Source organism: Brienomyrus brachyistius, chromosome 3 (assembly GCF_023856365.1).
Source record: "Brienomyrus brachyistius isolate T26 chromosome 3, BBRACH_0.4, whole genome shotgun sequence".
Classification (NCBI taxonomy): Eukaryota; Metazoa; Chordata; class Actinopteri; order Osteoglossiformes; family Mormyridae; genus Brienomyrus; species Brienomyrus brachyistius.
The window spans coordinates 14,763,820-14,779,118 of NC_064535.1; the positions used below are offsets into that span (position 1 = coordinate 14,763,820).

Below are 15,299 nucleotides of genomic sequence, written 5' to 3' on the forward strand. Positions count from 1 at the left end.
CCCACATACTTTCCCGGTGTAAAACATTTCTTACAAGAAACCCAATGGGAATGCAACTAAAATTATACAAATTACTATCGCTTTCCTCCATCACGGGAAAAAGAAACTGTCCCACAATGCAATGTTTCTACTCACACCCATACCTACCATTGAGGACACTGAGGTCTAGTCCTCAGTATTTTTTCTGCACCTGTAATAACGATTACGGAGCACATCTAGAAAGGGCTAACACTTTTGACCTCAATGTTTTAAAAATCCCGGCTACAGCCCTATTTCTGCTAATATGCTTCCTGTGTAATTGGGTATAAATCTTTTTAACGAACAGACCATAGGTAGTATGCGTGGGCAGTAACACCTCATCGCCCCCCCCCCCCCCCCCCCCCCCCAAGGCTGTGTACTGAGCCCTCTGCTGAACTTCCTGCATACCTATGACTGCAGGGACACATTAGACTCCAACGTCAGTGTTAAGCTGGCAGACAATACAGCTGTGGCAGGCCTGATCAGCAATAACAATGAGTAGGCCTTCCTAGAAGAGGTGGAGAAGCTGTCACTATGGTGCCAGGACAACAGCTTCCTCCTCCCTGTAAGAAAGAAAAAGGAGCTGATTGGGGACTTCAGGAAGAGACAGGAGGTGGTCTGCCACCACATCGATGGTGCTTTATTGGAGAGGGCGAGCAGCTTGGATACCTTGGTGTCACATAACCGAGGACCTGACTTGGAACCCGCACACTTACTCCTTATTGAGGAAGACTCGCCAACACCTGTACCACTTAGAGATCTCAGGGACTTCAGGCTGCCCCTCCCGATATGAAGGAACTTCTACAGAGCCACTATCGAATGCATCCTGACAGGGAGCATCATCGCTAGGTTCAGGAACAGCACACAGCAGGATCACAAAGTTCTGCACAGGTGTGCAGTCAGCTGAGCACACAATCAGACCTGAACTTCCCAAACACCTGAACATTTACACCAGGTGATGCAGGTCCAGGGCCATGAAGATTTGCTGCCGCTGCCAGATGGCCAGCATAGAAAGGCTGAGGAAGAGCTTCTTTCCCCTGGCAATACAGATCCTGAATGAGGACAGTGTTTAGGACCAGGAAACCAGTGTACACAACAGACTACTTATCTGCACATAATCAAACATATTTATTTCTGAACTCTTGCCCTACCTCCACCTACTTGCTGCCAATTTTGCACACCACAGATATTTAATATCTAATATCTGTAATAAGTGATGTCTTGTCTCTGAAATGCAAGCTCCCCCTTTTCCCATAGTCTGGAGCTAGGCAACCGTGCATTTCATTGCACATCACACTCAGTATAATTGTGTATGTGACAAATACAACTTTGAAACTAAATAAAAAGAGGGCATCCCAGTATAACTACGCATAATTTGCTAATTAGTACATTGTTGGTTTTATAGATTAATAGCTAAATAAAAATACCCGATGTTTTAGCCACGTTTGTTCACCCATTTAGCTGAAAACCTGATTTTAATCAACAAATTTTCATAGTGTTATATAGTGCCGAGCAACACATTAGCAAGGGCGGTTCATGCAGGCTCGACATAAATAAAGCACTGTTGTATTAGCCCTGACAGTCACTAACTAAGCAATGGGACTTAAGCAAGGGACGATCTAACTGTGCAATGAGTTGTGTAATTACTTGCTTAACAGGAAATTCCAAAGCCTCTTGGCAGGGGTGTTGTTAGGCCCCTACAATGTTTATGTTTTTTGCCCCCCCCCCCAAATAAATAAATAAATAAAGTACACTACTTGGGTTAAATAATGTGGGGCATGTCCATCATCCCCCTATTAGAAGCTTAGCCGTCCCTTTCGTAAATCTCTAGTGAGGCTCCTGCTTCGGGGTACAATTCATTAAAGCGCCATTCACTAGGGCTGACAGTGCGACACAAGCGCAGCAGCACCACCGTGTGTAGAGGTGGGGAATTGCCATAAAGTATTCGCATAACGTGCCAGATGTGGGTCTTCAGTGTCTAATATTAGTAGTAATACAACTTTACTCATCGGTTACTTCGACATGAATTAAACATGTATCCATAGCTGACGGGATCTATGTAACTAACAAAACATATGAATTCACCACAAGGGTCTGTTTAGTAAGCTTTTATATTTTTCACAACTCTTTAACTGATATCGTACTCACTACCAAGACGTTCCCCCTCTACAGCCAAATAATTTACCACACAAAACGAGTTTCCAATAGGTGTCATAATGTGGAAATTGTATGTAGCCGTGTTTAATAGCAAAATACCCCTCAAAATAAATCAGTCAGTGGGCGTTAGCTGATCTTGTGTGTGGCGTTTACCTTCAGCAGACTTGCTATCGTATCTAAATATTGATATAACTGCTTACGCATGTACCTAGAGCAATTTAAACGGAGGTTCCGGTGCTTAGAAAGGCCAACAATGACATAAACTTGTAGTTAAGTGAAAAACACGCAAGTCAGATATTACAGCCAACTGATACTTCAGACCCCCGATACAACGAAGAAACATCACGACGTGGATTTCACACAGAAAGCGCGGAAGCCCCCATCGACCCCATGACGTTGACCGATCTAATCCAATGAGAATTCAGGCGTCGTGTACTTGCGCGTCATTACGGAAAGCATAGAGGATCAAACAAAGTCTAGAGTAGAAAAAAAAACAAGAAGCAAGAATTTCTTTTCACGCTCAGGGTTGCTCACAACTCTAACTTTCGGCTATATTTCTTCAGATCACGTGAGTATGACAGGTTTGATCGAGCACATCGAGCAAGCATTGCGTTGTAGGGCAACTGCACTCTAATAAAGGTACGACATTATTTTTTAAAAAGAACAGAACGGATATTAGGCATTCGTGGCTTGGCTGGATTCTGCACTAGCTGGTTAGTAAGAAAGCCGACACGAAATCTTATTTAGTTATTACCTTGATAACCAGGACATCGACTGATAAGGCTTTGGCTGCCCATTCACTCTCCAGTATATTTGTATTTAGTGCCATTTCCTTTGATTGAAACTAGAATGTATTTTACATACTTACTCCCGAACGGTGCGCCGTGTACTTTGGCCAACTGACTTATGTACGTATGCAGTTCCCTAAAATGTGGGAATGATTTACTTATTATCGTGAATGTCACGCTAGCTCCTCTGTAAGTCTTTCAAAATATTTAAAGTACAATTGATTAAACAAATGATTGTAGCAAAAATAGATATAATGCACCTCCACGTTTTACAACTTTAATCGTAGATCAATTGCACAAGAAAATAGAGACTCATGCATATGGTTGTGTGGTTCCATATTGCAAGTGAATGTTGCTCTTGTTCTTAGAGGTGAAGCCCCACCATGATTCTTTGGAGAGAGAGCAGAACCCCGAGGGCAGCTCTGGGCTTTCTGCTGTTCTTCGCTTTTTTATTGTCAACTCACGCCCACCAAGAGATCACAGAGGGTCACCGGCTAGACAAAAATATGGTCCAGGATAAAGAGTGAGTATCATGTATGTGTTGGCCTGGGTAAAGACTTTGACATTTGTGGCTTCTAGTTGCATGTCATTTTAAGCGTGTTCAACTAGAAACGTGCGTTCACTTACTGTTGCTGGGCGTGCATGTTATAACACAGTTTCTCCCTCACTTATGCCTGAACTCCAAATGTCACTAGGTATTACATGGTCCACAGAGCCGTGTGACTCCATTAGTGGCCTCTGAGCCGTCATAATGTATCGGTGCTTTAGTGATGACTCCCCCCCCCTATTTGTCTGATGTAACGGGCTCCTGTCCTGTCTTCTCTCTTCATTAGTCATATCATGGAGCACCTGGAGGGAGTCATAGAAAAGCCAGAGTCGGACATGACGCCTCAGGAGCTGCAGCTGCATTACTTCAAGATGCACGATTACGACGGCAACAACCTGCTTGACGGATTGGAGCTGGCGACCGCGATCTCGCACGTGCACAAGGAGGTGTGGCGTCCCTCTCTAGCGCAGGAGTACACGTGCTGCATGGATATCTGGATATCACCCCGCTATCTTTACATACATGCATGCATGCATAATACACAGCTGGGTTACAGGTTCACTAAGGTGACCTGAAAGGGAGCAACAGTAAACTAAGCGGGTTTCCTGTAGTATGATGAAAGTGCGGCAAATGATTTGGATTTCTTCTGGCTTCGTCTCTTAACTTATTTCTGTCCGTAGCCATTTAAATCCAATTTTAATGACTATTTTATGTAATCTTTAGGAGAGAGGAGCAAACAGTCAGCCGATGAAAGAGGAAGATCTCATCAGTTTGATAGACGACGTTCTTAGAGATGACGATAAAAACAACGATGGCTACATCGACTATGCGGAGTTTGCAAAATCGCTGGAGTAACAAGTTGGTGGAGGAGACGATCGAGCGGTGAAATGTGTTCCGACGCACAGCAGTCTTGCATTTTTGAAATCTTGGAAGTTAATGCAACTTAATTTTTGCAGTTAATTCATAGGAGCTAGTGCAGTCTGATTCAGTGGTTTGCGCTAGCTGAAATACCAGCAGAAACATTCACTTAATCTAGTATACTGCCAAACATGTCGTCTTTGTGCAATAAAGTGCTGTAACAATTTACTGAAATACTGGTGTTAATGAAACTGTTTTGCGACAGCAAGTCTGTGAATTTTGGGCTGTTGGCATTTACACTGTGTTATCGCAGGAATTGTCACCATCTGTATAGTCGTTAGCATACGCTGAACAATACTGGCAGGAAAATGTAGAAGACGTGTTGCACATCCAGATCTTAACTAGGACCGTTGCTGTAACCATGTCATAATTATGCGACTCCGTGAAACCCGGTGTGTTTGCGATGTAGCGTCGAATACTATTATGATCACCAAGTTGTATTACTAAGATCAGATATATGTTAGAGGACCTGCGATCAGATACGGCGTGTGCGCTGCGTGTTCCGTCCGCAGTCAACTGTGCGGCAGGACTCGGCTACACATTCTTGCCGCCAGATGGCAGTGTACTATACTAACCATTACAGTTTAGTGGCGGTTTTTGGCATTTAGGTGGTGACATAATGTATGGGAAGTTATTTATATTTTAAAAATGTTTCTCTGCAATCGCTGTGATAATGCGAAACGAGATGGTCAGCTTGGTGCATCGAACTTTGTCGCATAACTGGGTTAACTTGACATGGAAAGCAAGACCACTGTGTTTTAAAATAGACGCATGATGTTGCATTTGAGTATCAATTATGATGTAAACTACACATATCAATGTTGCTGTTCATGCAATAAGCCTTCGAGAATAATTGTCATTTGTAAAAATTAGTTTTCTACAGTATAACCAAAACAGTTTGTTACAGTAAATATATTTTCAGGTAGTTTATTTTTTTTTCTGATTTCACAGTGAAACTGGGCTACATTAAAAAACTATAAACTGTAAACTGAAATGTGACATTGTATGTAGAAAATGTCAGTGTTTTGTGTAAATCACAGTCGCAATAAAAGGTCAGCTATCATATAATCTGTGTCATCTATCATAATTCATAGTGCTTTTTAAAGCACCTGCATTTTAATGGCGCTTAAATACCTCAAAAGTTCCGGACATATTACAGTCCGCATTGGTCTGACGTGACCTATGTTCCTCACCCTGGAAAGGAACTGTTCACCAAATGTTTTCAGTCCTGTATGGACTTACAAGGGGAATTATTCTAAAATAATTTTGTCAAATACATCTGTTATTTTTAGCAAGCACAAATGGCAAAATACAGGAGAAATAAAACAAAGTGTAGCTAGACAAGATCATTTTCAGTCTCTTGCCCAGATATTCCATAAAAAAAAATCTGTCATACATTGTATGCTGTATATAATCGGTGTTTTTCTATGCTTCAACAAGACTGATGTACTGCGGTTTTCAGAGACCTCTATGGTAAAATAAACTACCATAGGCCAGAATGTTTAGATACCAGCCAGGTCTCACAAGCAGAGAACAGGGCACAGCCTTGACGTACTGAGCAGAGGGAAGCTGCAGAAGCTCGGAATTCTGCGGACAGTCTCGGTCATTGCCAAGCTCACACACACCCAGCCTGCGGCCAATGAGACCACCAGACAGACTTAGCTCCAGTGGGGGACGGGATCCAGCCCAGGCATAGAGGCCAGAGAGAACATGGGGCTGGGGAGACTGGGAGGGGGGGCGCCCATGTGGCGCAGTTGATTGTACCAGTCCTCATGCGGGCAGGTTGGAGGCTGAGAAGCGGAGGTGCAGGGAAACTGGGCAGCGGGGGAGGGGTGAGGATAGCTACTGGACCCCAACACAGCTGGGAAACGAGGCACGTGGGTCAGGGAGGGGTGGTACTGGTACGGTCGTTCTGCCCCATTCATTGAGAGACACCTCCCGCCCACCAGACCGCCGCGGGCCGGCAAGGACCCTGCTGTAGAAGCTTTCTGGGACGCTCGCTCCTGCTTTCTCTTCTTGGCACGGCGATTCTGAAACCACACCTATAAGAGATGGGTTTAAAAGAAACGGACGTCTAAAACGTGCTGTGGTTCTTTCCCACAACGTGTAAAAAGCGAAAGAGCTATTTTAATACAAACCAGTTTTTGTGAAGAAATAATAAACAAACCTATAAAGCAAGTGGCATAATGTATAAATTAATTATTCAGTCAACCAATAACGTCCATGTATCGACTGTGAACACCACGGCGTTAAACTGCAGTAAACTCGCAGTCAGAGTAATCTGGCCAATGAGCGAGCTTCCCACATCAGATCACATCTATTAATCCCCTCCCCCCCCCATTCCTCGTCATTCCCATAATCCCGTAAATCTGGCAGTGAACAAAGTTAACTGCAACATATTTGCATGTATAATATATGCATAAAGTCTCAAGAACATTAATATCTGTGCATGTGTATCTGTTATGTCTTGTGTGTGGTTTTGAAACCCACAAATGTGGTTTGCACAACGCTCCTTACTTCATTGAGCACCACTCCTGAAACAGGGGGTTTACTATTGAAGGACGGTGTTAGCGCTCAGCCGGTTCCCACCTGTATGCGCGCCTCGTTCAGCTTGGTGACCCGGGCTAGTTCTTCACGACAGTAGATGTCGGGGTAGTGGTTCTGGCCGAAGGCCACTTCCAGGTGCTCCAGCTGTTCATGGCTGAAGGTGGTGCGGTGGCGCCGGCGGGCAGGGGACGCGTAGTGTCCCGTCGAGTGTGCCTGGAACGCGTCGTCCGCGTCGTTCGCTGAAAGTTTCTCGGGGGAGCTGCTGTCAACGTCTGGAGTGGATGAAAAATGCAAACCCAATCAGGTGAATGTGTAACAAAAAAAATAAATGCATGGGTTTGAAAAATCAGGCTACACATACATTTCTAATTACATTTTCTATCTGATTTCTCTTAAGTAACCTCCAACCAGAAAGTGACAGGGCCCTGTTGTCCACCGGATGAATACTGATAAACCATTGGTGTGAATTCTCTTGTCACATCCCTTGTATACTAAGCACACGTGCAATTCGCTTAAAAAGGTTAATTCATAACCTGATACCACGGGATTAGACAGAATTTGTCCGCCCCACAGACAACGTGGAACCAAATAACCACCGGGATTTAGCGCCTCAATTCAATATCGTGAGAACTGGACACCAGAGCCTGAGGAACACTAACAATGGCCAACAAAGTAACTAATTTATTAAAATGGGTGAGTCGTTAACTGCCTTTTGCGAGAGAGCAGGCAAGTCAAAGTCCCACACTACTCTTTTGTAAAATCATTGTAAAATCATTAAAAATATATGAGCGTTGATCGGACAAAAAGTAGAGATACCAAAAACTGAGTAGGCATAATGATTTATGTGTTCAGTTTGCCAGTCGCTTAAGTCAGTGTTTCCCAACCTTTTTTGAATTGTGTACCCCCTGAGAGATTTTCTCATACCACAAGTACCCCCTTTGTCAAATGTGTTGATGATTCAATAAAAGTAGAACGTACAACTGATTATCAAATTTAAAACATTTTATTAAATCTCCATAACTTGAACATTTAATTCATTAAGCAACACATCCCAGATAGATTTTCTTTCTATACCAGGGCACAGCTAATGGAATGGCTGATAATATTTACCCATCATCAGGGAAATTAAATATAAAAATTTTTTCCACGTACCCCCTGTAATGTGCTCGCGTACCACTAGGGGTACGCGTACCCCCGGTTGGGAATCACTGGCTTAAGTTATAGGAGAAGGTTAAATAACTAAGCTTCTAATTAAGAGAGTCCAATCAGCTCTCAAACATCAATAACTAAATCGATTTATTCGTTGAGCAAAAGCGGTCGATAATACATTTACATAAATCACAATCGTGTATTCAATACACTGACCAATAGGCCTATAGATTGCACAGTGAATTATTTTATTGAACATAGTCAGGGATGCCTAATCGTACGTTTTCTTAGTGCATCATTAACAAATTGCAATGCACTGGCGCACTTACCTGCACTGGAGCTGACGGCGGCTATTTCGGGGTACAGTTCGGGGGTAGGAGTCGCTTCTCTGCCCTGCTGCCTGCGGTCTTCGGGCCATTTGGGCAACCAAAATAATGCGCTCTTTGGTTACCTGCCGACTCCTCTTGCCTGTGGTTTTGTCCTACTGGGATCCATCGTACATCATTTGACAGCAGCATCCCCTTTCACCTGAGCCTTACGTCAAAGGGGGAGGGTTGGGCGTTTTTGGCAGTAATATGTTGTTTGTAAAATTAGCATTATAAAAGTAAAAAATATATCAGCAATAGCATTAACTGGATGTTTGGGGGCAAAATTTAAGCAAAGTAAAGTATTAATTTCATTTTTCATCGTGACTATTGCCTTTTATCAAATTGGCCCAGGGTGCTCGGAGGGAATACGGGCTCTCATTGCTCATAAATACCTTTTATCCATTCAAATTGTAAACACGAGTTATTAATATCTGAGTGCTTCAGGGGAAAATATTAGGGACAGATATTTTTTCCTAATCAGAAACAACAAATCGCCAGCAGACCACATGTTTGCAGGTTTGACAGTGTTTTCAGATGAAAGCGGGGATCCGAAGTGGTCTCTTCTTCGGCAGTGATGGCAATAGACACCAGAGGGCGACATATTACGTAGCATTGCGGGACGCAACCCTCCCCTCCTTGTCCAATTTGAGGTGCTGTAGATTTCTTTTATGTAGAAAGTTTAGACTGGTGTTTATAAATACAGATGGAAACCGCGCTCATAGAACACGAGTTCATGAGGAGGGGAACAGCCGTCCTCCAGTAAACAGTTTCTGTGTTACCTTAAACCTTTTTTCCAGTAAGATTTGTACTCCTGGTGTGTGAATTTGGTGGGGCCAGGAAAACTAACTTTTTAAATCATAAAAAGACAACGTGAATATACACCGAAAAAAATTTACCCCAGAATTGATATTTCTGACGACAGTAATCCTGAACTAATTCAGACCAACAACGAAATGCATCTTGCCACAAATATTAACCCAGGCATCTTATCAAAACTTGGGACCGGGTGAGATTACAGGACCAGATGAAAAGAAGCAGATTGTATATTTTTACTGAAGGGTCATTTGTCATAAGGTAAGTTCTAGAGAGCAAAGAGAGCAAACGAAAGGGAATATTTGGCTTGCTGTGTTTCTTAGGGATTTAATAATCAGATGGTAGAGAAGTGAGGGATGTTTTCTTACTAGCGGTTTAATTAAAGTATCAGCATGTCCTACTCCTCCCTCCAGATGGCGTTTTACTGGGGAATTCGGCAGTGCCTTGGAGATCGCCGTGGACGTCCTCGGCTCAGCTTCCCATCGGGCCTGTGAGTCTCCTCAGGCATGCCCCCCTCCCCTCTCCATAACAGGGTCCTGGAAGACGGGGGGGGGGGGGGGGGAAGGAGTCAGGTGTAGGTTTTTTTCTCTTTGCAGAGAGCCACTTGTGACAGTGTTGGGATGGAAAACCTTCCCAAAGTCCAGCACTACGCTTACTTCCATCCAGGCAGGAACCCAGCAGGAGAAGCTGATTTAGAGCACACCTGGGTCTCCAGGAAGGCGAAGGGCTGGGGAGGATGAGTCAGGCTGCTTTGTGGTACCTGCTCACGTTGTCTACCAGCTTTCTATAGCTCAACACTCAAAGCTGTTCTTTTTCAGGATGGACTTGAATTTAAGGGAAAGGCACTTGGGCTCAGGAAATAAAGTAGGAAAAAGATGGAGAAAGACTAAAGCAGGAAGAGAGAAGTGGAATCTGAAGAACCTCAGTCATTCACATAGGAGACGAATATTGATGGCATGGCTACGTTGTTGAGGCACATTCTCAATCATCTAACCCATTCCCTTTACGCGTATGTCCCATATGGGGCATTGGCTGTCTGTTGAATGGCATTAATGGTTTGGAGCCATTTTCTGAGCCTAGTAACATGTACTGAGTGCTGGAGGGGGGGGGGGGCTCTAAGAGGAGATGGTCTCCATGATCTGGCGAGGAAAGAATCCAGGCAGTCATGGTCCACACTGGGTTTGCCGCTTTGATGCCTTGGGTAACAGCGCATGGTCGGTAGATCTACTGCCTTCCTTTGAGTCTGCGGGGACAGGCTGAACCTCCCTTCACCCTGGGAGGCGGGGGGGGGGGGGGGAGGGAGGGGGGAGCAGTTGCCGTGCCCCCGGCTCCCTGGGAATTTCCAGCAAGCTGCGGAATCTGTACTGGGACCCAGAGCGTGCACCGAAGGGAGGAGGTCCTGCCCATGCGGCCAGAGCCAAACCCACAGGATCCGAACCGGCCACATCCAGGAGGAACATGCTGGCCTTAAGGTTCCGGAGCGTTTTCGACATCATCGGCAGCGGATGGGGGAATGAAAATACACACCCCCTCCCGGGCTGTCCATCAAGTGCCCTTAACAGACACAGCTGCTCATAAAAAACAGCCAAATATACTCACACTGACAAACCTAACCAAATGCACAGAGAGTGGATTTCTGAGACAGAAACACAGATTAAAATTCCAACACACAGATGCACGATAATACACAAGGATCCAGTCCTGCACACAGTAGTACATATTTGCAGTAATACACGTTAACTCACATGCAAGTCATGCAAAGAGATCAGTACAACAAATAAATAGCAAAGTGGAGGGGCCATATTCCTGCCCAGGACTGAACTGGGAGTGACCTGCCTGGCAGCCCCACAGCCCCAATGGAAAGAATGTAACCTAACTCCACTCTGTCCCGCCTGAGAGAGAGAGAGAGGGAGAGAGAGCTCTCCTCCCCCCTGTTCTGCTTCTGTCCTTCCATCTCTCGCAGTCACATTCACTCATCTGCACAGACCTCTATACACAGACCTCTATACAATCTCTATACACAGACCTCTATATGCCGCCGGCGATCGGCAGACACAACAGAACCAAGCATTTTCACAGGGTGGCAGCAGTCTTTAGCAGCGTCGGGTCTGCTGGAGAATGTGGCAGATTCAGGGGGCCCAGCCTAGAAACTGGGCGAGGGAAGGAGGCCACCTCCGAGCAGATCCTAATGGAGGATGTGCATAGATAGGCCGGCATAGATATTAAAACAAGCATCGCGTCTGCAAACTTTGAACAAGTCGCCTGTTGCTCTAGAAAAAGCAATAAGAAGGTAATACAAAAAAAACAACAACACACAAATGTGTGCTCTAATACCTGTAATCTCTAAGTAAATGCTTACTATCCTTCATGAAGCAGTTGATATTACGGAAACAAAAATCCCCAAAGACGAAGAAAGGACCGATTGAAGAATGAATCAGTTCATGTGGTACAGGATAGGTTACAGTTTAAGATTCCTACTGATTTGCTGTTATCAGCTTCATTTAAGCTGGTCAGGAACTGGTCCAGTCACACTGCCCAAGGAGCAGGGGGTGTAACTAGAAGTTCTTGGCCCCCTGACATTATCTCACCTTGGCTACTCCCCACCCAATTTAACATATAATTTTACACATTCGAGGGCCCCTGTCTAGGCTGGGCCCCCTGAATCTGCCGGGGTATCCGTGCCCCTCTGTCGTTCCTGCCAAAGAGGCATCCAGACAGCCTTACACTCTGCAGCCAGCACTCTGCCAACAGCTGCCTGTGAAAACCAACCCGAGGGCATGCCGGCACATGCCTCCCTCCTTCGCCCACTTTCTCTCTTTATCGGCTCCCTTTCTTTGTCTTCCTCCTCTCATGCAGCCTTCCTCTCAGAGATGGCAGAAAAGGGAAGCCTAAGACGCCCGAGGTGCTCTCCAGCATTTGCGTCCCTCAGCTAATCACTGCAGAGGACTGAAATATGTGCATCGACAGGAAGTCCATGACCGGTTGTATTACGGTATGGATGTTGCTAGAAGCAAGTCAATGGTCAGGGACTGTTCATGTTGGCAGATTGGATGTGAGCCTCTTGGGAACTGGAAGCCATTTTTAAACGGTAGCTTTTCAAACTACAAGCTACTTATGATTAAAAGTGGCTAAGCTAAGTTACCGTTTTAATATAGTAGTTAGCTACACTACAAGCTACAGAGAAAAAGTAGCTAACGACATCGAAGCAATTTCAACCGGTAGTACTTAATATTTGTGTTATAGGATACTCTTAAACAAATTAATTTTTAAAATGTGAAATATGATGTTAAAAGTAATACGAACATCGATTACAACAATCTATATCTTTTTAAAACAATGTAATGTCAAATCCCCATGTTTCACAAAAGTTTGTTTGGCATAAACCAAGTGTACTTTCCAATTCCTGTGTAAAGATAGATTTTGAATCTGTCCAAGAACCGAAGTGATTCTATGCATTTTAATGAAACTGTCTAAAATATCGTTTGCCGTGAAGTATTTTTCAACTCTTTAACATGCATCCTCAGAGTATTTAAGCAAACACTTGGTAGCTGAAAACATTCATTTTTGTAAAGAGAGAAAAATAATACAGGTCGTTATTGAAGTATTAATCACAAGGACATTATAAAACAAAAACGAACATATGACTGCGATCTGGTCCAAGTGACCAGTCATGAGTCGGCCCTTTATTTTATATGTCAGAATTGTCATCTGTATAGTACACTGTACACTGTACACTGTATAATAAATTGATACCATCTTTAAGTCATCTTGTTTGGTGTTTTTTATCACCATTTTCTCGCGGGGATGCCAGCACGGCTAACAGCCGGGAGACAAACTGTCATATACACTCACGCTGGGCAACACTGGCGCTGCCAGTCGAGGACCGTTGTAAAGTCAATCAGTTGTAGGTCGTAAGTCATCGACAACCTGTAGTATTTTTTGATGATGTAGCGTTTTGCCGCACTGCATCACTATTTGTACAAAACAAAAGCGACAGCGTTACTGGAAAAGCGACAGCGTTTTAAAAGTAACTGCGCTACTAATAAGCTACTGAAAAAAACTAGTTAAGTTAGAAGCATTGCTAATTGCAGTTAGCTACTCCCCAACACTGCATTTTAGTGTCTCTGAGTGTGAAGCACTCTGGGAAATGAGACAATGCCCACAAAGCTGCAGATTTTCCAGGCCACTCCCTACTGCCTCCCTGGAGATATGTGCCTTCTCCCAGGAATGCTGGCACATTGGCCTGGCATACAGCGGGTGCATGCACAACCAAATGGGGCCGCTTCGATGTCTCCCAGCTCTAAGGATGGATCCCGTTTTCCAGCTGCCCGGGAAGGATCCCCCAGCTGTATCCCATGTGAAGTGCAATGCAAAGATCATGCACCTCTACCTACCAGTGACAGAAAAAGAAATCCCCTCTCGCCCATTTCTATATTCTGTGGCATATTATAATTTCCTTACGGCAAGTCCGGATTGATCTCACTGGACACAGAGAGGTGGCTTGGCTAAATTTATCTTTTATCGGTGAGTTTCACTGAAATATTATCACAAAGAAAGGCTTTTTTTTTCAAGTTGCTAACACATTATTTCTACGTAACTGAAGTAGCCACAAATCCCAGAATGCAATCTGCATTCCCACCGTTTGCCCCTCAGGCGTCAAGCGCTGGGGTCTTTGACACAGCTGCCCTGCCGGCACTAAACACTAAGGCTGGCAGAGCTTTGTCAAGGCTGTGGCAGTGCAGGGGGTTCCAAAAGGGGAGTAGGGAGGGCGGGGGGCGGGTGGGGGTTGGGTGACTGTCAATCTCAGCACCTTCCATTCTCCCTGCCCCCGGCGCCTACACACTCCGGACAGCTGTAAGAGAGCTGGCGGGATGACTGGCTCTGAAATAGTACCCTATTAGAGACTCACTGCAAAGAGATCTCCCACACACAGATAGTATGTTGCAGTTCTTTTATACACCCGGGCCATGCAGCACTGCATCCCCACAATAAGGTGGCCGACAGCTGAATTTACGTGGGATATTTAGGACATCGACTCTTCTAACCGGCCAGCACGCTCCTGTGGGGGATGCTGAACCTTAGCCACATGCTGCTTTTTTCAGTTGTTTTGGCTCTCACTGGGCCGCTCTACTTTGGGGGAGGCTTTCTCTTATATCTGTGCTCTCCGGCGATGGGTTTTCTTGCGGGGGGGAGGGGGGGGCATTTTTTGTATATTATGCAGCGTTTGCAGAGTGCGAGGCCCTGCCGAGGCCCAGCTGTGGAGCAGAGCTCCTTGGGGGGGTGGGGGGGGTGGGCTCCTCTGGGTGAGAGACGCAGCCAGATGTTCCTGCTGTGACAGGATCAAGGTCCCACCCCCAGACTCAGTCTGACAAACCCCATGGCCCCCCACCAGAAAAAAGCCCCTCTCATCTCACTCTGACTATTTCTCTGACAAAAATGTCCCTGCGAATTCTTACACCCGCTTGGCCTTTGGTACACACTTCCTCTCATCTCCCTCGCTGCGGGTGACACATTTGCTTGCGCCAGCATATGCGTGCATGCGCCTGTTTAAAAATCGAGCACTCTCATCATGCACATGGGACAGCCCAAAACGGAGGGGTGCGTTCCAATGACCAAGCACCAGGGGTGAATAGTTTCCTCTTGAAAATGGGCTGGTGTGGTTGCGTCTTGTTTAGTTTTTATGAGTTTAGTTATTTTATACCAGGAGTTAATTTGAATCATATTTTATGGATAACTAAGGCATTTGGAACCATGAAAAAAGGCTAAACTTAAGTTGTATTATCCCCTAACTCGTGAATCTGACTGGGCTTGCTGCTGGCTCCACCAGTAAGATATCCCAGCTGAACCAGAACACGATCAAGCTAATCTGTACTATTCCGAGTCAGAGGTATCCCAAGGTGCATTGCAGGCACAAAGGAAGGTGACCAACTGGGCCCTGAAGCAGGAAATCAGACACACACACACACATGTCCCTGCTCTGTCTTGGAAAAACAC

General features: G+C 45.0%; 3 protein-coding genes across 4 annotated transcripts in view; 1 reads left to right on the top strand and 2 right to left on the bottom strand.

The window, feature by feature from the left end:
• Nucleotides 1-2,987, bottom strand: part of ttc7a (tetratricopeptide repeat domain 7A) — a 48,274-nt gene extending 45,287 nt beyond the window's left edge. The window contains exon 1 of the mRNA XM_049007290.1: nt 2,930-2,987. Coding sequence (XP_048863247.1) covers nt 2,930-2,972 — 43 coding nt within the window. The 5' untranslated portion in view covers nt 2,973-2,987. The remainder of the gene's footprint in view (nt 1-2,929) is intronic.
• Nucleotides 2,492-5,496, top strand: mcfd2 (multiple coagulation factor deficiency 2, ER cargo receptor complex subunit). Of its 2 annotated transcripts, none has more exons than XM_049007295.1 (4): nt 2,492-2,743; nt 3,332-3,486; nt 3,797-3,956; nt 4,234-5,496. In XM_049007295.1, the coding sequence occupies exons 2-4, from the start codon at nt 3,347-3,349 to the stop codon at nt 4,363-4,365; spliced, it is 432 nt and encodes a 143-aa protein (XP_048863252.1). In that variant the 5' UTR covers nt 2,492-2,743; nt 3,332-3,346; the 3' UTR covers nt 4,366-5,496. The 2 variants fall into 2 exon arrangements, with proteins under 2 accessions (XP_048863252.1, XP_048863253.1); XM_049007296.1 differs by lacking the exon at nt 2,492-2,743 and adding an exon at nt 2,761-2,888.
• On the bottom strand, nt 5,490-8,571 carry prop1 (PROP paired-like homeobox 1; the record flags this gene model as incomplete). Its single annotated transcript, XM_049007782.1, has 3 exons — nt 5,490-6,470; nt 7,018-7,247; nt 8,454-8,571. Coding segments are annotated over 3 exons (732 nt in total), but the record flags the coding sequence as incomplete, so codon positions are not given.
• Nucleotides 8,572-15,299: the final 6,728 nt, after the last annotated feature.